The sequence below is a fragment of the Hemicordylus capensis genome, chromosome 6, assembly GCF_027244095.1.
Source record: "Hemicordylus capensis ecotype Gifberg chromosome 6, rHemCap1.1.pri, whole genome shotgun sequence".
In the NCBI taxonomy this organism is placed as follows: Eukaryota; Metazoa; Chordata; class Lepidosauria; order Squamata; family Cordylidae; genus Hemicordylus; species Hemicordylus capensis.
The window spans coordinates 44,458,688-44,481,768 of NC_069662.1; the positions used below are offsets into that span (position 1 = coordinate 44,458,688).

The following is a 23,081-nucleotide window of genomic DNA, read 5'->3' on the forward strand; positions in this document are numbered from 1 at the left end:
TGACTTTTCATGCCTTCTCCAGTGACACAAATTTTAAAATCCCCTGATGGCAAAAATGGCAGTGAGACTACCTCAAATAATAATTTTAAAGTCTGAAACTGGCCTCCCTGCTACCACTCTTTGGCCTGAGAAGGTTCCTTATAACATAATTTCATAAGCTGTAATATTAACAGCAGTCTTGTACCTCTAAGTGCAATTCAAGGTCCTTCATTTTAAAAATCACTTGTCTTCTCCATATATGTGTGTGCTGGGAGTATGCTGGCCTTTTCTGCTTTCTGTTTTGTGTTCCGTGATGAGGCCGCAGTCCACTGGGAACTACAGCATGGTAGAAAGCACAAAGTTGGGGGCGGGGGAGGAAAAGGGCTAGAAAGCAGATGAACTTGTTTGAAATTAATGAGAGAGTGGCGTCAGAAGAGGTAACAAGCCATAATTGCCCGAATTAGGCCTGTTTCACGCAAGAGAGCCTCCTGAGCAGATCTGTGTGTGCATTTGTCACATGGGGAGTGTTTAGTGCAGAAATATTTCGCCACATGAAATGTGGTGAAACAAACCTCTTGTGAGAAGTGGGTGACTCCTCTTAGCAGCTTCAAATTAATGCAAAAATTCCTGGAGGTTCAGTACAGGGAGGATGGCACTTGATCACGGTAGTGCCAGAGAGATTTAAAACTCTGACATATAACATAACTCTAGAAGAAGGGAATTGAGGGAGAATGGGAGCATATTTGGCCAGGGAAACAAGCCTGCAGGAACAAGGTTATCAGCTGCCCACTTCTGAGAAATCTTTACCATTTGCAATTCCTATTGTGGGACCCCTTTGCTGGACTCTAGTTTGTTTGGCCTGGGTGTGTATGTGTGTATAGATTCATATGGGGAGATGCCCTTTCTATAGTTTGCAGAAACCTTGCATGCATCAGAAGATGGAATATGATTTTTTTGTTCAAGTTTCATCTTCATAATTTTGCCAAAGTGTTTTCCTTTACTGTATGGATTGTAGAGGTGGAAATGATTTAACTGTTTTGTCATGTTAATGCTGCCCCTCAGGTTGTGGCATCAACATCCTTCCTAAGCTTTATCATTAGCGCTTGCGCAATTAAGTTCCCAGGAGTCTCAGCCAGCAGGTTTAAAGTGGGAAAAGGAATAACCTGTGAATTCCAGTCTATTTTAATGGCCAGAGAAATAGAATACATGGATAAAGACATTTCAGATAATGCCTGCTTTTGTTCTGAAATGACTGGGTATAATGGGCATAAGAGCACTTTATGTGGATGCCATCTGAGTTGCATGAAAAAAAGGCAATTGGCCCTTAGCAAATGCAGGATATAAAATGCTTGGGTCACTGTGAAATTGACAGATCAGGGCTGTGTATATTCTCTGCAAGAACAAATTTTGCTATGGATGTATAGTGATCATAGAACTTGACTTCTGAGGAATCTTGGTTTTCTTTTTGTTTTTAAAAACAAGCTTTTAGTCCTTATGTGAGCTAACCCTGTGGAAATACTGAAAGAAGAAATAGTTGCTGAATATGACTTTATTGGAACTGGGGCAGGAACATTTATTTATTTATATTTATTTATTTCTACATTTTATATCCCGCTCTTCCTCCAAGGAGCCCAGAGTGGTGTACTACATACTTAGGTTTCTCCTCACAACAACCCTGTGAAGTAGGTTAGGGTGAGAGAGAAGTGACTGGCCCAGAGTCACCCAGCTAGTATCATGTCTGAATGGGGATTTGAACTCGGGTCTCCCTGGTCCTAGTCCAGTACTCTAGCCACTACACCATGCTGGCTTCAAGCATTCCCAACATTGAAGCCCCTTCTATGACTCGCAAAAACAGAATACGTTATGCAAAAGTATCGAAATTTCACAACAAAGTACACAAAATAGACTGAGCAAAATAGAACTCAACTATTCTTGGTACAGAATTTTAACATTTTTTTTTTGGAGACATTACAACCTTGGTATTGCACATATTATTAAGCCTCTTGAGAATTTCATTTCATTTTTGGTTTTTAAAACACATTTTTAGCCCTTATTGACTGACTGCAAAGTTAGGCTGAAAAAATACATGGGAAATGTCTGTGGAAATCTTCGCAGCCAGAAGAGGAACTGAGATGACTTCTGTGGCTGAAAGTGGGAATTTGATACCCAGAAACTTTGCCTCTTGCCATAACTGACAGAATCAGAATCTGTTTTGCAAAATAGGCAAGCGTGTTGGCCTATACAGATGTAGTAATCTAATAGTATGGAATCTTGTTCATTTTGTTGTAATTCTACCCCCACCCCCGAAGTGCAGAGTGTATTCATAGCCCTGTATATAAAGCATCAGCGCCTTGACCAGGCAACCTTTTGCCTACATAGCAACGTCTATATGCCTTCAGGAGCATCTCTGATGGTGATGCCACACAGTGTTCAAAACCTCCCTGTTGTAATGTACTCTTCATTAGTATAGAGCTACTCCAGTGGCACTGAAAGGGTTGGGGGTGGGTGGGGATGCTTTTCGCCAAGTCTGCAAAGGATTGAATTATGAATTGCTCCTTGCCCACCAAACTTCTTGGGAGCTTAACTTGCAGTCTGGAGCAGTTTTTGCCCAGCTCAAAAGATCTGTGGTTTCATGGGCTTCTTGTTTCTCTTTTTCTGTTCTCTTTGTTGAGGCACCTTGCTCACCTCTCTTCATTTTTCCTTCTCTGGTCTTTCTTTGCTTCTTTCCATCCATCTCCTGGTTCCTCATCCCCCTGCATGCCACTAACTAGTTTCATTAGATATTGATTTGTGAATTCAGGCTGAATTGCATCATCAGCAGATGGCGGATCCTGATCTGTTGGAGGAGTCTTCGTCACTGCTGGAGCCAAGCGAAATAGGAAGAGGAACCCCACTGCGACTGGGGTATGTGCTTCATTTCATTTCTGCAGAAGCAATGTTTTTATCAGCCCTGGGTCTAGGCATCTAGAAGAGGGTTGGATGGTCCTTTCCAGATCATCTTAACTGCTAACTTGTAGATGGTTTGTTACACCCTAGATTTGTTCCTGGAATTGTAGGCAGAAGGTACTATTGTGCTGCTGGAAATGTAAAGCAGCAAATACATTTTGGCAACAGGTTCTGAAAAAAAATCATTATAATATGTTATTAGAGTTTCATTGGATCCCTTTGCAGTGCTGCTTTGGCTACTGAGATAAAGAATCAGAAATCCAGACATAGCCTTCCATTCAGAATTCTTAACAGCTGCTAGAATTGCCATAGCAAAGTTATATAAACCTTTCGATCTGCCAACAGTTGAAGACTCGTTCTTAGGATTTAGGCAGTGGCTAATCTTGTTAGGATTCAGAGAGGTTGTCAAGTAAATTGATTTTCAGTTAAGACACCAAGTTTCTTTTCTATTGGAATACTAAATTTTGGCAAAATGATAATCCTGTTTTCCTGCTTTCTCCATGAATTGTTTGTTCAGCTCACAGCCGTATAGGATTAATCATATATTATATTGATGATTGCTAATCTTGGTTTATCTTTTGTAGTATGTATTATAATTTTTACGCTAATAAGTGTTGAAGAATGAATCTGTGAGCTGCCGGCAAAACTATGTCCCAAGCACTGTTGGATTGTGTTTATAGTTTCTGTTGTTCCCAGTAGACTCCTGAAAGAGTGAGAGGCTGGCCTGTAATTTTTCTTTTTGTCCAGTTCTATTTTTATTTTATTTTATTTTATTTTTCTATCTATCTATCTATCTATTTTTCTATCTATCTATCTATTTTTCTATCTATCTATCTATTTTTCTATCTATCTATCTATTTTTCTATCTATCTATTTAATTAATTAACATATTTTAATACTGCCCCAAACTCACGTCTCCAGGTGGTTTACAACAAAATAAAAACAGAAAGTAAAACATTAGTTAAAAACAGAAACAAGAAATTTAAAACACAACAGTTTAAAATTTTTAAAACAATATTTTAACACAACATTGAAACCATTAAAACAATATTAATTAAAAGCCTAGGTGAACAGATGCATCTTTAAAGACCTTTAAAAAGCTGTCAGAGATGGTGAGGCTCTTATTTCACTAGGGAGCGCATTCCAAAGCCTTGGGGCAGCAGCGGAGAAGGCCCATCCCTGAGTGGCTACCAGATGAGCCAGTGGCAAATGCAGACGGACCTCTCCAGATCTCAGTGGTTCTAGACTATGATCTTTTAAGAAACATTTCCCAAAGCGTTTGTTTACTTAGGCCCAAGAAATTTCGCTAGATGTCATCTATCAAATTCTGATTTGGTTTCAAGAAGTCAGCATTTACCACTTTGACTCAATTTGGACAGTACTGTAGCCATAGAGGCTATTCTTATGACCTCCCAAAAACGGGCTAAGGGAGCCCAGCCCGCTTCTGGGAGGTTGTGTGTTGCAACGGGAGACATGTGGCTCCCAGCAGCAAACCTCCCAACGTAACCCTCCCCTTAAACTAGGTTAGCGGAGTGAGCACTCTGCTAACCCCGTTTTGGCGATTGTGGGTCACCAAAGCATGGCTCCACGCCGTGGCAACTCCCAAGGAGTCTCCCCCCCACCCACTTTCACGGGGCATTCTGGGACTTCCAGGGGCCAGGTGGTCCCTGATCCCCACAGCCCCTACCGGCTCCATGATGGAGCCAGTGGTCGTGTGGGTGGCTGATCCAGCCACCCAGGGCGAGCTTCCTGCTTGTCACAGGGAGAACGGGCTAAGCCTGCTCTCCCTGCAGAGCCCAGTTAGGCTTTCCACACTGCTTGTGTGGAGAGCCTCATAGTTCAACATGCAAACTATGATGTAGAGCTGCTTATCTGAAGATGTCAAACTACCCTGTATTGTCAGTCCGTTATTCTGTCTAACCCAGTATTGTGTACTCTTAACAGCTCTCTTGGGGTCTTGGATAGAGGTCTGTGATCTTGCGCTGACGTGCCAGGGTCTTAAAGTCAACCCTTCTACATGCAACACATGTCCTCGCACACTAAATGTTTGTGGTGTGCTTACTCGGTTACATACATTCTTTGTCTTTGTGGTGCAATAGCTCCTGGAGCGATGGCCAGCCAGTTCACACATCTTGCCAACCCATAGTCAAGCTTCCTTAATTGTGGATTGGTGTGATGTCTGATCATGATCCCATTTTCAGATCCTGATTTATTTGGAAATAAGTCGAGATCACTCAGTTTGGCTGTCGGAGCATATTCTAGCTTGTCCCATGCTTATAGAAATAGAATAGTTTCTCCCCTTGCACGCAGTGTGCATATATGCACCTGAATGTATGGGACGTTGTTTGAGACAAGGATCCAGTCCTGACTTTGCATGGTGTCTGAACTGGGTCTTTGTGTAGGTACCTGCCAAACTTCTGTATTCATTTTTTAAATCAAATGTGCCTTGCCTTCATTATAGCTGTGTTTCTTTCAAGTTCACCCAGTTGCCTTTGTTAGGCTTTTCTCTTTCAGTTTGGTTTGTGGCTCTAGTATGTGTATTTTTCAAAGTCTGACACTGATTAGCATAGTGTTCCAGTGCATATTGATGTGTTCCTCTGTGCTCAGATTTGTGGCCGGCGTGATCAACCGTGAGCGGATCCCTACCTTTGAGCGGATGCTGTGGAGGGTGTGTCGTGGGAATGTCTTCTTGCGTCAGGCTGAAATCGAGAACCCACTTGAGGACCCCGTGACGGTACAGAGGGCTATTCTTATAGTAGTTGCAGTGGGCTCTCAAGGCCAATGTTTGTAGCTTGATTTATTTTAAAGAATGCATTCATCATTTTACCTGATTAAGGTAATCAAACTTAGTTTTGTTGTGGGTGAGAGAGGCAGCTGAAGTTGAAGGCTGGGCTTGCTCGTTAAGTGGTGTATGCTTATAATGAATGAAAATATGAGTGTTAAAAATAGCCTTTTCTTTAGGCAAGGATCCTTAATAATCTTGTGTGTTAGTATCCTCCAAAAAGGCATTTCTATTGGATGTAGACAATTGTATTTAAATTATTTTCTTTTTAAGCCAGGTGGATCATGGGGAGCTGGGGGAAGCAATCTCTTGTTGGTGAATAGCCCTGATTAAGTAACTATTTGCATACTCTGGTGCAGAAATAGAATAAAAATTATATTTGTCCTTTGTTTAAATGTGATTACAATAGTGAGATTAAGAATCTGTTCTATAATATTCATGGACCTGGCTTTGTTGGGGTAAGAGTTTAGTTCTCATGGTTGAATGGATCAACTAATCTGAGCCAGGATTCGGCTCCAGAGCGTATTTTAAACACCAGAGCTTGGCCCTGGAACCTGCAAGGTAATTATGTCTTGGAGTATATGCAGAGTACATTTCCCCCTTGCTAATGAGTAATGGCAGCTAGCCCTCTGGAATTAGAGATCACAATTACCTCTGGCCAAGGCCATGAATTCCAGGCAGACTTGATTCTTGCATCTCTTGTGTTAGATACTTGATACGATGGAGGTGAAATTTGGGATTTGCGCCAAGTTCAGATTCTAGAAGAATTAATCAACCTAGGCCCTCCCTAGGGCCTATCTTTCCTGGTGAATTGTTGCATGCTTTCCTCTGGCCTGTCAGATCTGGAGAGGGGTGGATATACTGTCCTCCTGATTTGGCCCCTGTTGATCTTGGAGATAGTCTTTCATCTCAGAGAACTGTAACACCATGTTTCACCCTCCTATAGGGAAACAAGCAGCCTATTGTCTTGCCTGCTTGTAGGGAGGGAGTTAAAGAGTCTAAGGGGACAGATTTGTAAGAGGCTTGCTGTGGGCAGCAAAGCCTCAGAGAACCATGATCACTTAAAGAGGGTGGTTTGGAATTTGCTTTCTGCTTGTCCCATCATCTTGTCCCACCTAAGGACAAGGACTTCCTCATTTCAGAAAAGTTACCCTTATTTATTATAGTGATGATGGTTCTTATTTTACTTATTTTCAATTCCTCCTCCCTTAATTTCAACTGGTAAAACATCATCCAGATATCTTGGGTTGCAGTAGCTTACAGGTCAATTTTTAGCACTGCATATATTTGTAATTATTGTCTAGTATAATTTAAGAAATTTAAAATTATAAGTGCCTTAATTTTATTGTTAAAAAAGAAAATGTAATGTACCCGCTAAGCTGTGCGCAGTTCATTTTGTGTCTTTTAAAACAGTAACGTAAGTTTGAATATGATACAAAAACAAGTATGGTATACCAATCTTTTCCTGGAAAAAGTTCTCCCCCATGGCTTCTACATCTCTGGAAGTATTTCATCTCTTGTCACAACTCCTTTTGCTCCTACAATCTTCTGGCTGATGTCTAAAGTATGTGCATGCACATGTGTTTAAAAAAAAAAAATACACCCCCAACTATGACTCTGAGACCTAACAGCTGCTTCCATCCTTAACAGATAGTGCCAAAATGGATGTGCAGCAAGGGCCGAAACTGCAGGGGAGCACACGCTGAAATTCAGTTTCCTTTGGCATCTTCTCTGCTGCTCCTATGAGTATCGGGCCCTGGCCAGTGCAGCCCCTTCCATCCAGCACAAAAAAAGCCCTGGCCTCAATTTCGGAAATTCAGCACAATGAGGTTGCACCCAGTGCCACTTGGTTCTCAACAAGGTTGCGCAAAAGTTTCCTAATGGAGGTAGCCCAGTGTCTTGGTTGAACAAATGCAGGAAGAGGGGAGCTGCTATCTGAGCCCAGCCAGCTGCCTGAAGAATGCATTGCTGGCCTCCCTGGAGAGTTCAAGGGTTTGGACTCTGATGAAGTACTCTGCAGACAGAGGCCCCTTTGCATTGACTTCTCTCCCCCCACCCCCCGCTTGTTTATTCCAGATGATGCCCTTGGTCCAGGACTACGCTTATCTGGCTACATTTTGATTTCTCTTTACACCAGCCAGAGTTAATTAGATGGGTTTAGTCATGTTCCTTCCCACCCCTCCCCCTGATTCTGCGGAAGAGGAATAAATTGCCTTGTCATATTTAAAGTGACTCCTTGGTAATTGCTGTAAAACAGTTGTGAGAGCCTTTCAGGGGCAAAGCTGAAGTTGAATCAGTTTGAAGCATAGCCTAACACTTCATTCAGATCGGGCCCCTCAGTTGTGAAAGACTCAGGTTGCCATAACTAGACGCTGGCTGCTGATAGTTGTTGCCCATCAAACTGCCTTTGGACCAACTTGATGGTTACATTCAAGCAGGGTCTAACGGACTAATATCTGAGATCAGGAAATGACTCCCCTGCTTTCTCACCCCAGAATGCCAGGCCAGGCATTGGTAGATTTGACTGAAGTATGCCACTGTATGTCATTGCCTCAGGCTTGGAGATGTCTGCTGACAGAAGGGTGGCTAAGACTCCCATTTCACTTTTCCTAGTAGCAAAATACTTGGAAAAGGACTCAAACCATTAGCTACTGGGATATTCTTTAGCCTACTTTCCAGTAGGCTTATGAGATCACCAGGCTTTTTGTGTGTCCGTCTGTGTGTGTCCCCATCAACTTTGCAATGCCTGGACCAATATGAACCAAATTGGCTACAGTTGTAGGGAAACATAGGGACACCTCAATGGCTAGTTTGTGATGATGTCATACACCCCAGTCCAAGATGGCAGACGCGTAAACCTCTGAGGCACAAGTGGACTAACTTGTGAATCGCTTAACCAATTTGAACCAAATTTGCTACAGCTGTAGGGACACATAGGGATGCCCAAATGGCATGGTGTGTGATGATGTCATCCATTCCAGTTCAAGATAGCAGCCACGTGGACATCTGAGGTGCAAGCAGGCTAATTTGTGGACTGTCAAACCAAATTAGGTACAGTTGCGGTGAGTGACACATCGGGATACCTTGACAGCATAGCTTGTGATATGTCATCCATGCAGATTCAAGATGGCATACACGTAAACATTTGAGGCACAAGTGGGCTAACTTGTGAACTGTTTAACTGATTTGAACCAAATTTGCTACAGCTGTAGGGACACCAATGGCATAGATTGTGACGATTCATCCAACCCAGTTCAAGATGGTGGACACACAAACTTTTGAGGCACAAGTGCACTAACTTGTGAACAGTCTAACTGATTTGAACCAAATTTGGTACAGTTGTAGTGAGTGACACACAGGGACACATCAGTGGTGTAGTTTGTAATGGTGTCATCCAGCCTGATCCAAGATGGCGGATGCATGCACACTTGAGGTGCAAGAGATCTAACTTGTGGACCTCGATTTGAACCAAAGTTAGTCCAGTTGTAGAGACAGTGAAAGGAAAGAAGACTGATTAGTTCTTACTAGAACAAAGTGTTACATTGTTCAAATAAACACTCTTGATAGTTGCACTACAGCCCAGCTGCTGCTTTGTCCCAGATCCTTCCACATCTGCTTGCCTACTCCCAGACCACATTGGTTAGTGAACCTGAAGCTGGCAGGGTTTTTCCTTTGCTTTCTTCTGTAGCATACAGCTTGGCTTGGCTTCCTTGCTTTTCTCCAAAGCCATTGCTCTGTAAGCATGCTTTGCTATTTCTCTCCTCTCTGTTTTTGTGTCAGATCATGGTCCAGATGGTGTGGCTCCATCTTTGGAGGCTGGTATATGAATCTACCTGCTTCTTGGGATCGTGAGGTAGTGGAAGAATACACCCTGTCCACTACATCACACTAGTCCACAAATGGCTCAGTACAGGTGTTCAAGGTTTTGCAGGGTTAACCCCAAGAACTTGTTCTGCTGTTGCCCCAAGACTTGTCCCTGCATCAGTTTCCCCTCTTCTCTTCCAGGGCGACTACGTGCACAAGTCTGTGTTCATCATTTTCTTTCAAGGTGACCAGCTGAAAACCAGAGTCAAGAAGATCTGTGAGGGGTGAGCAAGTTTGAATTAGTGGGTTGTTTTGCTTTTAATTCATGTTCTAGCAGCTCTCTGAATTCTGTTTTCTTTGAAAGATGATTAATATAAACGTTTCCCCCATTCTCTGTATCAATCATTCTTCACACAGAACTGTTTTTCAAGAGCTGAATGCCCTCTCAGCTTGGTCATGTTGCTCCATTGTCACTGAGTAGCTTGTGTGTGTTTTTCAGATTTCGTGCTTCTCTGTATCCCTGCCCAGAAACACCACAGGAAAGGAAGGAAATGGCTGCTGGAGTCAACACCAGGATTGATGATCTTCAGATGGTATAAATTATGGTGGGGGCAGAGAAGGGAGGGCATTTTCTTAGTGTGTGTTAATGCTGGCTTTACCTTGGAGCCCTCAACTGTTGCTTGTTGCAGCTCTTCTTGCCCTAGGATGTAGTGGGGAGTACAGAGTTCATTTTTCTAAGTGCACAGGTATTCTGGATGCTATAACTCCTGCCAGGTGTTCCTAGAATGGTGTGGTTTTATGCAGCTACTTCTTTGGGAGGGTTTGCAGGCCCTCTTTAAGTCTGTACCAGTGCTCCATTACACATTTCTTTTCTTGATTAAAAAAACTGGATAAACTCGGGAGGTAGCCTTTGGAGAATGGCAGGTCATCTGCCTGCTAGCTGTCCTGTGGTGTTGGATAGGCCTCAGATATATCTTTGGAGTTGTTTTAACATCTGTATGAGTGAGATTGTTCAGAACTTGGAGTTCAGTGTCTTCAATTTGTTCACAACACACACTTCTGTTTCACTGATTTTGGAGCAGTGATGTCTGCCTTGAACCAGTGTTTAGGGATGGTGGTGGATATGATCAAGTAGATGAGGCGTAGCAGGTTGACATTTGAATGAATCAAAAGTGGTAATAGTGGAGAATTGGGAGGTATGTTTACCTAACCTGTCAGAGCAGGTATACAGCCTGGGGGTGCTCTTGGATCTGATTTTGCTGCTTCAGTAACAGGTGGTAGTTGTATGTTTATCAACAGTATCTGACATCCTGGCCACACCTCTTCCTGGAAAGCAGGGATCTCTCATCTATACCTTGAGGACAGACTAGGATAATTTGTTTGAAGTAGGGCTATATTGTTGAGAAGCTTTAGATGGTGAGAATGTGTTGCTCACTTCTCATTAGAGTAAAGAGGCATGGATAGTTTCAACCCATCTTGTTGTAACTGTGTTGATTTTCAGTTAGCTTCTAGGTAAAGATCAAAATGCTAGCTTTGGTCTCTAAAGGTCTGGGGCCTGCATGCCATAGAGAACCTCTTCTCATATCTCTTCTTTCCCATGTTGCATGTGTAAGAAGCATACACATGCTTCTTTCCTTTACTGAAGAGATTAACAGGGAAGGAAAGAAGCATGTGTATTGGACTGAGCAGAGCTTTTTTAAGCCAATGTGCTTCTTGCAGAGGTGTGCAAATGCATCTCTGCTAGCCTTCGGGAAACAGTGAAAAAGGTCAACTTGTTTTGATTGGCTTCTTAGGCATTGTTAAAAGAGGAGCTTTCTGCAGCTTCTGGAGTGAGTTTATTGCTGTGGTCTTGTTATGGACTTATTTGTTGATGTATTCGGTAGTATATTTCATGTTGTAAGCCCTCTTGAGCTAAAGGGAATAAGGCAAGGTATAATGCTTAAAGTGTAATCCAGTCATCGCTCCCCCACCCAAAGAAATCTGCTTGGCCAGGCACAAAATGTTCATAGCTTTCATGCAGTCCTTTTTCTTCTGACACATTATTTCCAGCAAATGCCAGCAAAGGTAGGGAAGGGGTGAACTTTCCCTTACTGGGAATGTGAGCAATTCATTCTTTCCTTTGGAACTATTGGAGGGGAGACTCTGGAATGAGCCAAGAATGTGCTCTGTATAAGGCCAGCATGTAGAAATGTAAGGATACAATTGGAGCTGGTGCTCAGGGGTGGTTCTGTCCACCCCCATTTTCCTCACTAGTGCATTATGTGTTGATTCCATCCCTTCCCTCCCCACCCCACAATCTTCAGCTAAGTATTTTCTTGTTCTTGCAATGGAAGGACTGTGAACATTTTTCAGCAATGTTGTTTGGCAGGGATCTGAACATCTTGGCTTACAAGGTGGAAAAATGTGGGGGAAAGGAAAGTTTCTAGCCCTTATGGGTGCAGAGATAACCTTGAAAATTTGTGAAATGTTAAAAGCCAGAGGTAGGGTTGAGTAAAATTTCCAGTGATATAGGGTGGAGAATGAATGCTCTGATGTACTTCTTTGTAGTTGGCAGAAGCAGCATACATTATGCACTGTCGGTACTTGGAAGTGTAAATTATCTAACTGGAGCATGTAACTTTTATTTCCTGAGTGCAGAATCTGCACACAACTCTAGTCTTAGTTTTTGGCTTCTATAGCTTCTGTTACCAGCAGTTATCTTCAGCTCTAGGATCACCACAATGAATATATTTCATTTGCCAGCCTCTGAGCTTAGCCTCCTGAGACATGACCCTTCTCCTTTCCTATTACAGGTGCTGAACCAAACAGAGGATCATCGGCAAAGGGTCCTGCAGGCAGCTGCAAAAAACATCCGTGTCTGGTTCATAAAGGTCCGCAAGATGAAGGCCATCTACCACACCCTGAACCTCTGTAATATCGACGTGACCCAGAAATGCCTCATTGCTGAAGTCTGGTGTCCTGTTGCCGACCTTGACTCCATCCAGTTTGCCCTCAGGCGTGGCACAGTGAGTACAACCCATGCATCTTTGCTCTGCAGCTGTACCATGGAACCACTGCTGGTGCTCTTTTTTCAGTGATGTCAAGACAGACAAAACATGGGTGTTTGTCTGTGGCAGCAAAGTGGGAGAGCACTTGGCCTTGCAAGTGAGAGGTGCTTATTTTACTGAAAGGCCCCTTGTTTTGGGAGTAGAATTATCTTCTCTCTGAACAGGAAAATAGCAGTGTCTGGCTCTGTGTGTGCATGCAGAAGCAATGTCTGCATGAAGGAAGGAGGACTGCTTTGCTTATGCTTGAACAAAACACTGCACTCTTTCTCCTCCCTTGCCATCCTATATCCTTGTATGGGTATTTCAGAGGCAGCCTTTTTAAAGGGCCATGCTATAGTGGGTCTCTTTGTTTGGAACACCCCATTCTCACTATCTCCAGTTTTGAATTGGGAGAAAAGCAGTGTGTACTTGCTTGAAATCTGTCCAACTTGGAAAACAAACAAGGCCTTTGGTTCAGATTCCACAGTCCTCTCTGAAGAGGAGGCTTGCTTAGATCTTTCTTAAACCATTAACAGAGGCACTCCCAATGCTTGGAATCCACTCCCTCCCCAAGCCGGGATTCCTTGTGGCTCCAGGACAAGACTTTCTCTTGTTTGGGACTCATTTAAGAGTGCTGTGTTGAAGTTCTTGCTGTTTTTAAAACAATTCATTAACATGAATTGTCCTCTCTGCTAAGCATGGTCTGCCCTGGATTGTATTTGAATGGGAGACTAAATGTATGAACGTGGTAAGAAATTCCCTTTAGGGGATAGAGCTGCTCTGGGAAGAGTATTTGCATGCGTGTGTGCAGAAAGTTCCAAGTTTCCTCCCTGGCATCTCCAAGATAGGGCTGAGAGAGTCTCCTGTCAGCAACCTTGGAGAAGCTGCTGACAGTCTGTGCAGACAATACTGAGCTAGATGGACCAATGGCCTGACTTGGTATAAGGCAGTTTCTTACATTCCTACGACTAATGCACAGGGCTTAAAAAATAAAGTAGTAAGGAATAAGTGATAGAATCCATCAATCTGTTTGCTAGTCAGGGCTGGGGAGGTAATCCAGTCTGATTTCCCTTTTGTTGGTTCCTTTTTGAAGTAAAATCTCTCCATGTAACTTGCATCCACTCAAAGCTAGGTTGCATTATAAGGGTAGCAGGAAGCCTGCAAAGTAACAGTCTGCTTCAACATATAAAATTACTAGGGGCGAAATGTATATGGTAGGGGTAGGAGATGAACTGAGGCTTTTTAAAAATAAGAGGGAAAGAGGATGTGGTGGTAACACTGGTGGATAAATGACCAAGAAAGAATGACCTAAAATTACACAGAGAGAGATATTTTAGGAAGAGCTTGCCAATTCTAAGGGCCCCATCATATGAGAGAAACTTGTACTCTGGAGCAGTATCGTAGTACACAATAAATACATTTTATATCATGTGTACAATTCACATGCATGTGTTTGTCAGTGTCCTTTAAAAGGCATGAAAGTGGCAATTGGTAAAGGATTTTGACAACTATATGTGTATCTTAAAGGGACATGTACTGAAAAATAGAGATGTGTGCACTTGTCAGACATGTCAGATGTCTGACATGTGACACCATTTTATATGTAACCTAATACTTAGACGAGTGTATACGATTTTGAATGAAGCAATCTTGAGGAGTTCAGCCACTGAATAATGTACTTGAATAGGAATTTCCTTTGCATTAGGTCTTCAAGAAGGTGATTTTTTTTTTCCTTTGGTAAAAAGAGGAAAGGGGGGGGAGCAAGTTACTGTTTTCTTGCTCCCCTTATTTACTTTCTGATAGTATAGGTTTGATTGTTCATTAATGAGATGTTATGGCTGTGTGTGTGTGCGCGCGCATTTTCTGAGTCTTATACCATTGCAATGTTGATTAAAAAAAATTTGGGTCGAAAGTTGGACAAACTCTTTTGAACACTTGAGGGATAGAAACAGAACATCCATTTTGCTGCTAAAAGCTCTCTCTCTCTCTCTCTCTCTCTCTCTCTAACAGGAGCACAGCGGCTCCACTGTTCCCTCCATTCTGAACAGGATGCAGACCAACCAGACTCCACCCACCTATAACAAGACCAACAAGTTCACTGCTGGGTTCCAAAACATTGTGGATGCCTATGGTATTGGAACCTACCGTGAGATAAATCCAGGTAATGGTGTGTGGGCTACCAAAGTGCTGCTTCCTTCTAGCTTATGAAATATTGTTGGAGGAGCCAGATCTGAGCCCATGCAGCTGCATAATGCTAAATGTGTAGTGTAGAGGGAAACTGAGACTGAGGAATGTGGATATGGTAGTGCGTGCATCATTCTTCACACAGACAGAACAAATATACCCCACCCTTCCTTTTTAAGCGGCACATCATCCTTTATAGCACTGGATAAGCTAAGGAGATTGAGAACCCCATGTAAGCTGCTTTGAGTGTAAGAGGCCCAGTAAATAAATATAAATAAGTTGCTTATAATTAAAAATACAAAACTATAGCCACAATTGTTTGAACCATCTTTAACTTTAAATGCAAAGATACACAACTGATCTCTGGAGTGGCAGATTTTCATGCTGGTTTTGACCAACGGTTTTCAAAACCTTCCTGAGTTTTAAAGCACAAGGTGCACAAGCTGAAAGACAGTTTGCCATTTGAGAAACAAACTGAAAGTCCCTGCTAAACCCTCTAAACTAATTTGTGCAGGTATCACAATTATTGCTAAAAACACATTGGTGATGACAGTGAAAGAATGACTTTTCAAGGGCTGCAGTCCTAAACACACTTGCTAGGGTGTAAGTCCCATTGAATACAGTTGGACTTAACTTCTAAGGAAAATTTCACAGGATTGGACTGCTAGTGTCTGCCAAGTGCCGAACTGGTAACTGGGGGCATGAGCTGAAGTGGAAGAGGGTGAGAAGCAGATATGGAATCAGGGACAAGAACAATGATGGATAGATACAGGGCAGAAGCTGGGGCCATGAGAAAGGACTAAGACCTAAATAGGATCAGAAAACAGGTTCCTTGGTAACAGGTAGGCACATCTGAATCTTGGTGGGCATTCCCTTTATATCACATTTTCTCTACAAACTATGGGAACTTTGGGATGCGAGTTGAGGAAGTAGATCTAAGTCAGAAAGAAGTTTTGCAATTATAAAAAAAATCTGCTGGATTACAAGATTCATATTCTACAAAGAAAAGTGAAAATACTAGACATGCTAAGCTCACTACATCCCTGCTAGTTGGATATTAGCATGCATCTCTCCTAATAAATAGTTGCATTGTATTGTAGCAAGAGCTAGCATCTTTGTGCTCTAGAGCCATCTTTTTGGTAACAAAGTATCCACAGAGAACATACAGACTCTTAATTGGGTTCAGACCAGAGGTCCATAATGGGGGTAACTGTGCCTATCACTCTGGTAATTGGAGGCATATCACTTCTGTATATGGAGCCCCCATTTCTAGGTATTGTGGCTAATAGCCCTTGCTACAACTCTCCATCATAGTCTTGTCTAGTAGGTTTGAAAATAGGCAGTTACGCAAGTCACTTGCAAAGCTTAAAGGCGACACAATGAGGGAAAATAATGGTTTTCGGACCATTTTGAGAACATAGATCAAAGATGAAGGAGACATTTCTTACCCCAAGCCAGTTAATTGATTTCTCACGCCGTTATCTTGTCCTAGATTATAGGAAAGGGATAACTCTGCTTCTGTCTTCTGCTTGATTCAGTATTTTTCCATGAACCTGGCAGCAACATAGAGCCAAATGTCTGGTTTTTTAGGAGAACAAGAAGAGATGGATCTGAGTATTGAGAGAAATGGGCGTGCTAATATCAGCCTGCTTTTTAATCTAATTAAATTGAGCATGAAGCTCATTTCCTCACAAAGTGAATCTTGTTAATCAGCAGTCTTGTGGACCTAATGAAGTTGCTTTCTCCCAAACCCGATGCTGAGAAAACTGAGTGGTCTGCGGTGATAGTTTTTATTGAAGTAGCTTTAGTTTGTGGAAGAATGTGCAGTCTCCCAAGGTACACACAGCCTTGTTGACCAAAACGAACAAGTATCATTCCTCAGGTGCAGCAGTCTACTAGCTTGTGGAGGTGATTGTCCTCTAAGATATCCAGGTGTGTGAGGGGAGAAGAGTCTGTTCCACAACTGTGGTGTTCTCCACTTCAATATACATTTATGATGCAATACTTCTACAGATTACAGGTTTTGTTTCTACGCAAGCTACCAATCTGATCCCCAACACTTGATTCTTCAAGAGGTACCATAGGTAGTTGGTAGAATAAGCTGTTGGGATCTCCTGGGATCAAAACAGACCAAGAGGCTGCCTGTCACAGTAGATGTTCTACATTGTTCCATCCTGTGCTAAGCTTCACTCTTATCCTTTCAGCTCCGTACACAATCATTACCTTCCCGTTCCTGTTTGCTGTGATGTTTGGAGACCTTGGCCATGGAATTCTCATGACCCTTTTTGCTGTGTGGATGGTGGTCCGGGAGAGCCGCATTCTGTCACAGAAGAGTGATAATGAGGTAACAGACACTGTCCCTCTGGCACTGAACACTGGCAGGGAGGAGTATTAATGCATTTGTATAAAACTAGAAGGCAGTGTCTGCTTCCTTGTGACTTGCTTTAAGTTCATTTGGTCCCAACTGTGAAGAATAAACTGCACATTATATTAAGGCAGATCTGCACAACTGCAGCCCTCCATCTACTGTCAGACTATATTTCCCAGCTTCCCCAGTTACACTGGACAGTAGTCAGGGATGATAACTGTAGTCCAACATCTGCTGAAGGACCAAAATTGTGCAGCTCTGAGTTAAACACATAGCTCAGTCTGGGGATGTGCACAGAACAGGTTCGAACCCTTTATGGGCCTCTGAACCTGTTCGAACAGCAGGTAGTTCTGCTGGTTCGAAGGTGGTGGCGGCGGCACTGCTTTAAGGAAGGGGGAGGGTGCACTTACCCCTCCCTCCACTCTTCCTTTGCTAGTGCTCCATTTTTAGAAAGTCCATTGGAGCGCTAAGTGCACCCTCCCCGACACTTAAAGCAGCACACACACCACGCATTTGAGCCTCTGCTGCCCGGTTCCATGCACATCCCTAGATTGGTGCTGTGTGCTTGATTTGTTCAAAAGCTTTAAATAGTGGAACTGTGGGGGTAGAAAGAAATTGGTAAGGAAGTTTCATTCCTGTGGCTAATGGTATCTTCATGGGCATGGTTTTTGTTGGGTTGCAGCATGGCAGGAAAAGGTTAAATACCACTTCCCCGTGCACCATGGTCTTGATCCCAATCTCCCCCACCCACCCCACAGCTGTATTTAACTTAAAACAAAAAAATGCATGGCCTTTCAGAATCAAGGTTCTGGCTGCCCCTGTTAACTGGGGGGAAAGGCACCTTTTAAAGTATAGCTTTCTTATATTTAGGAGAGGGAGAGTAACTATGTTGTGTGTGTAGCTTTTGTTTCCTTTTTTTAAGACTGTGGGTCATTTTGGGATAAGAGGAGGTTTTCTCATACCTTCTGCTATGTAAACTGCATTTTTGTTGTTGAAAAGCAGTACCTAAATATTTTAATAATAATTACACATTTAATGTAATGTGTAGTTTGACTCTCATATGAAGAACTTGGTGTTCTGAATGAGAACTGCAAAAATTGTCATGGTCCTTTCCTAGAGTAATCCCAGCCTTTCTGCAGCCTTTATACCTAAGCGCTTCAAAGTGTTGTGAGCAGCAGGCTTCACATGCTGCCACAAGGCTGGTAAGTTCTGAGATGTGCACAATGCACAGCTGGGATTTTGATACAGAGAAGGTTGGGGCTGCAAACACAGATTGACTGTGGCTTGTCTGAGTTGGACATGTTTACTCAGAATTTGTTTGACATTCAAGTTTGGAGGAAAGAGCTTGGCCCGCTTTGGAACCTGTCCATGCAAGAATTAAATCCTTTTATGCCCCAGCTCCTTGTAGAATAACTGGCAGATGTTCACAATACATGCTCTTTCCTTCTGGGTCAGAGAATTACTAAAATCTTGAATGAGGTTGTGGTAGTGACTTCTCTGCCTTGGGTTGCATTGTTCTTTTTGTTTTCTTAGGGAGGATGGCTTTATCATGTGTCCAATTTGTTTTATCTTTTCCCTCTCTCTTCTCCCACCCCCCATCCCCATTCCTGCCCCTCTAATTTAACTGGCCAGATGTTCAGCATGATTTTCAGTGGCCGGTACATCATTCTCTTGATGGGCAGTTTTTCCATTTACACTGGCCTGATCTATAACGATTGCTTCTCAAAGTCGCTCAATATGTTCGGCTCATCCTGGAGTGTTCGCCCAATGTTCACCAAAGGCAACTGGACGTAAGTAATGATATGCCCACAATGGCAGGCGCCTGTGAAAATGCTTGGGAGAAGGTCTGAGAGGTAGGGGTGGGTGTGTGTGTGTGTGTGTGTGTGTGTGTGTGTGTGTGAGAGAGAGAGCGCAAGAGCGCGCGTGTGTGCGTGGATGGAGGAGCACAATAGTACCTCATGCAAGAACTAAACAGGGAAATGTGCAGAACTAAATAGTAATAGTACCCTGTGCAGAACTAAAGTAGAGCTGTTTTCCCTGGCTGGGCAGAAGATGTGCCAGCATTGTTGTGCCTGTGCAGTGTTTCACAAATCAGTTGTTTGTAGCTTTCTGCTTTATTCCACACAGGGAGGAACTTCTCCGGGAAGTTCCTGTGCTCCAGGTAGATCCTGATATTGATGGAGTCTTTGGTGGGGCATATCCTTTTGGCATAGATCCGGTAAGGACAACTGTTTGCTTTTCTTCTTGCTTGTCCTTCACTCTGCCTTTCTCCCTAGCCTCTTTCTGCCTTCCTCTCCTCAGGTGATCTTTTTTGACCTGGGAGTGGGGGTGCACTCAAATATGATCTCTCATACACACCAGCATGCCTCACCAGGGGTCTTTACTGGCTCTTCTTGGAGTTGCCAGGTCTTGAATCAGGGACCTTCTGCACCCAAAGCAAGTGCTTTCCCATTGAGCTATGGTCCCTCCCTGTAAATGTATTGGCTAGAAATAAATGAGAGCTAAGTTATATTAGACATGCTACTTTTTCTGAATAGAAATTATCTGTTTTTCAAAGATACTATACTCTAATCTGAAGTTCAGAGTGTAGGACTACAGGTTTGCATGAGATTACAGGAAGCCCTTGAGGCATCTTAAGAGGGCAGGATTGGAATTAATTTGGTCTATTGGAGTCACCTTTACTCTCAGCCTCTGACAAACACAGCCTTAAGAATGTTACTGCAGTCATGAGGGCTTCAGTTCTGCACAATTAAACAAACAGATCATTCTTTATCTCAAGGATGTGCTCTGAAGTAAACACATTGTGTGTGTTTTTTAAAAAAAAGTCCCTGTAGGAGAGGTGGCGGTGCTGAGAATATAATGTGGTGGGTTTTGTCCAGCCAGACATTGCATTGTGAACACTTTGATTCTCTTTCCTCTGTTCTCCCCAAATTCTAAATGTTACTGTCTTGACTTTGTGCCAGATCTGGAACATTGCCACCAACAAGCTGACTTTCCTCAACTCCTTCAAGATGAAGATGTCTATCATTCTGGGGATCGTTCACATGATTTTTGGTGTCACACTCAGTCTGCTCAACCACATGTGAGTGTGTTATTTGACCTTGGGGGATGAGATTATGCTTCTTCCCTACTTGGGTTGCAGGGGTGGGAATCACTCCATGAAATAAACAAGAATTTAGATTTGCAAAATATTTCTCCCCTTCCGCAATCCCTCATGCTTCAGGAACTACAGTAAAAACCATGAAATTGCACCAAAACAGCAGTGGAGAAAGATAAAATGGGGATAGGAAATGATGTTTGCAATAAAGGGGGAAAACCCTCATGGATTCTTGAAAAGCACCTAGAGAAGTTGTTCTTGGACTTATTGTAAGGGTGAGCCAGCAGGAACAGAGACAGATCTAGAACAGTGATTTTCAGACTGTGCCAAAAGAAGGAGACTTATAAGGAGTACCTTGACAAGAAAATCAGTAATAGGCAAATAACTCAAGATCAGCTTTCCCCCACTACGTGTCTTCTCCTACTGGGTGTAGCCACCAGATAAGTATACCTGGACTTCCAAAAAGCTTTTGAAAAAATTCCTCATCAAAGACTCTTGAAAAAACTTAGCAGTCATGGGATAAGGGGACAAGTACATGTGTGGATTGGTAACTGGTTGAAGGACAGGAAACAGAGGGTAGGTATAAATGGAGAGTTTTCACAATGGAGGGAAGTAAGAAGTGGGGTTCCCCAGGGATCTGTATTTGGACCAGTGCTTTTTAATTTATTCATAAATGATCTAGAAGTTGGAGTAAGCAGTGAGGTGGCCAAATTTGCAGATGACACAAAACTATTTAGGGTAGTGAAACCCAAAACAGATTGTGAAGAGCTCAAAAAGGATCTTTCAAAAGTGGGTGAGTTGGCAACAAAATGACAGATGTGGTACAGTGTTGGCAGGTGTAAAGTGATGCACATTGGGACGAAAAACCCCAACTTCACATATACGGTGATGGGATCTGAGCTGTCAGTGGCTGACCAGGAGAAGGATCTTGAGGTGAACAGCTCAACTCAAATGTACAAAAGCTGTGAAAAATTCCATTCTAGGGACCATTAGAAAGGGGATTGAAAACAAAACTGCTAACATTCTAATGCCCCTATACAAAACTATGGTGTGGCCACACTTGGATTACTGCATACAATTCTGGTCACCACATCTAAAGGAGGACATTGTAGAACTGGAGAAGGTGCAGAAGAAGGCAACCAAGATGATCAAGGGCCTAGAGCACCTTCCTTATGAGGCAAGGCTACAACACTTGGGGCTGTTTAGAAAAAAGACGACTGTGGGGAGACATGATAGAGGTCTATAAAATCATGCATGGTGTGGAGAAAGTTGATAGAGAGAAATATTTCTCCCTCTCACATAACTGTAGAACCAGGAGTCATCTCATGAAATTGATTGCCAGGAAATTTAGGACCAACAAATGGAAGTACTTTTTCACACAACACATAATCAACTCGTTGAATTCTCTGCCACAAGATGGTGACAGCCAACAATCTGGATGGCTTTAAGAGGGGTTTGGATAACTTCATGGAGGAGAGGTCTATCAAGGGCTATAGGCCACCTCCAGCCTCAAAGGCAGGATGCCTCTGAGTACCAGTTGTAGGGGAATAACAGCAGGAGAGAGGGAATGCCCTCAACTCCTGCCTGTAGGCTTCCAGCGGCATCTGGTGGGCCACTGTGTGAAACAAGATGCTGAACTAGATGGGCCTTGGGCCTGATCCAGCAGGGCTGTTCTTAAGTTCACTCAAGGATATTAGGTGTATCGTTGGTTACATCCTTGATTCACTTGGGATGCTAGTGATGCCTAACATTGCTAGATTTAAGATATCATCTTCTCCATGAGCCCCATCGCCCATTGAGATTATCTGGAGAGGTTCGTTTGTAGTTGCCACCAGCTTGTCTGGTAGCTACACAGGGATGGACCTTCTCTGTTGCTGCCAGGAAACACTTGAATTAGCTCCCTACTGAAATAAGAGCCTTTTCATCTCTGACAACTATTTAAAGGTCCCTAAAGACTTCTTTTTTCACCCAAGCATTTTAACTTGACTGGGTTTTTTAATTGTGTTAATGTTTTCATTTTTGCTTTAATTTGCTTTATGTGGTTGTAAACCTCCCAGAGATGGAAGTTTGGAGTGGTCTACAAATTTGATGAATAAAATAACAAGACTAGCCAGCATTCCCCATGAAAGGAATATGTAGCCTAGAACATGCCTCAAAACCCTTTGATGTGTAAGCATCATGTGTAGGCATATACCTGAAGAAAGAAAATGTAAAAGCCACTGGTCTCCACTGGGCAAGTTTCACACTGATGGTTTCATCACGCACAGACTGAAATGGCTGTACCAAAATTTGGTTCTTTCTAAAACAGCATGTGTCTTTCTCCACCTCTTCAGCTATTTTAAGAAGCCTCTGAACATCTACCTTGGCTTTATCCCTGAAATTATATTCATGACATCGCTGTTTGGCTATCTAGTCATACTCATTTTTTACAAGTGGACAGCCTACAATGCGAAGAACTCTAAGGATGCGCCAAGCCTTCTCATCCACTTCATCAACATGTTTCTCTTCTCCTATGAAGGCAATATGCTGTACAAGGGACAGGTGGGTGGTCTGATGAAGATAAGTGCCTCTTTGCAGAGTGCGGTGTTTAACATTCTCCAACTTTAAATGTTAAATGTGGAAGGTAAACTAATGCTGGGTGGGAAGGGGTAAGAGTATCTGCATCTGAGGTCACGATGTCTGACTGTGGGCACAGCCCTTTGGGAACAGTACCTGTTTGTTTCAATATGGCTTGTGCAGGAGATGTTTTCAGGAGATTGTCCTTTGTCATAATTTATTGTTGTCCTCTCATAATAACCTGCAAAATAATTTAGAATTTAAATTCTTTTTTAAAGAGCAAATTTCCAAGCATTGTGGCAACAGGGGGATTATTCCCTGCAAGTGTGAATAGATTCT

General features: G+C 42.7%; 1 protein-coding gene across 11 annotated transcripts in view; it reads left to right on the forward strand.

Annotated features, from left to right (window-relative positions):
• ATP6V0A1 (ATPase H+ transporting V0 subunit a1) overlaps positions 1-23,081 on the forward strand; it is a 61,964-nt gene that overhangs the window by 10,827 nt on the left and 28,056 nt on the right. For 8 of the 11 annotated variants that reach the window (XM_053260535.1, XM_053260536.1, XM_053260538.1 and 5 more), the window contains exons 6-16: positions 2,780-2,883; positions 5,533-5,659; positions 9,713-9,795; positions 10,011-10,104; positions 12,304-12,516; positions 14,548-14,698; positions 16,926-17,065; positions 18,722-18,879; positions 19,217-19,307; positions 20,053-20,171; positions 22,520-22,727. In XM_053260535.1, coding sequence (XP_053116510.1) covers positions 2,780-2,883; positions 5,533-5,659; positions 9,713-9,795; positions 10,011-10,104; positions 12,304-12,516; positions 14,548-14,698; positions 16,926-17,065; positions 18,722-18,879; positions 19,217-19,307; positions 20,053-20,171; positions 22,520-22,727 — 1,488 coding nt within the window. The remainder of the gene's footprint in view (positions 1-2,779; positions 2,884-5,532; positions 5,660-9,712; positions 9,796-10,010; positions 10,105-12,303; positions 12,517-14,547; positions 14,699-16,925; positions 17,066-18,721; positions 18,880-19,216; positions 19,308-20,052; positions 20,172-22,519; positions 22,728-23,081) is intronic. The other 3 variants (XM_053260540.1, XM_053260543.1, XM_053260545.1) reach the window with 1 other exon arrangement.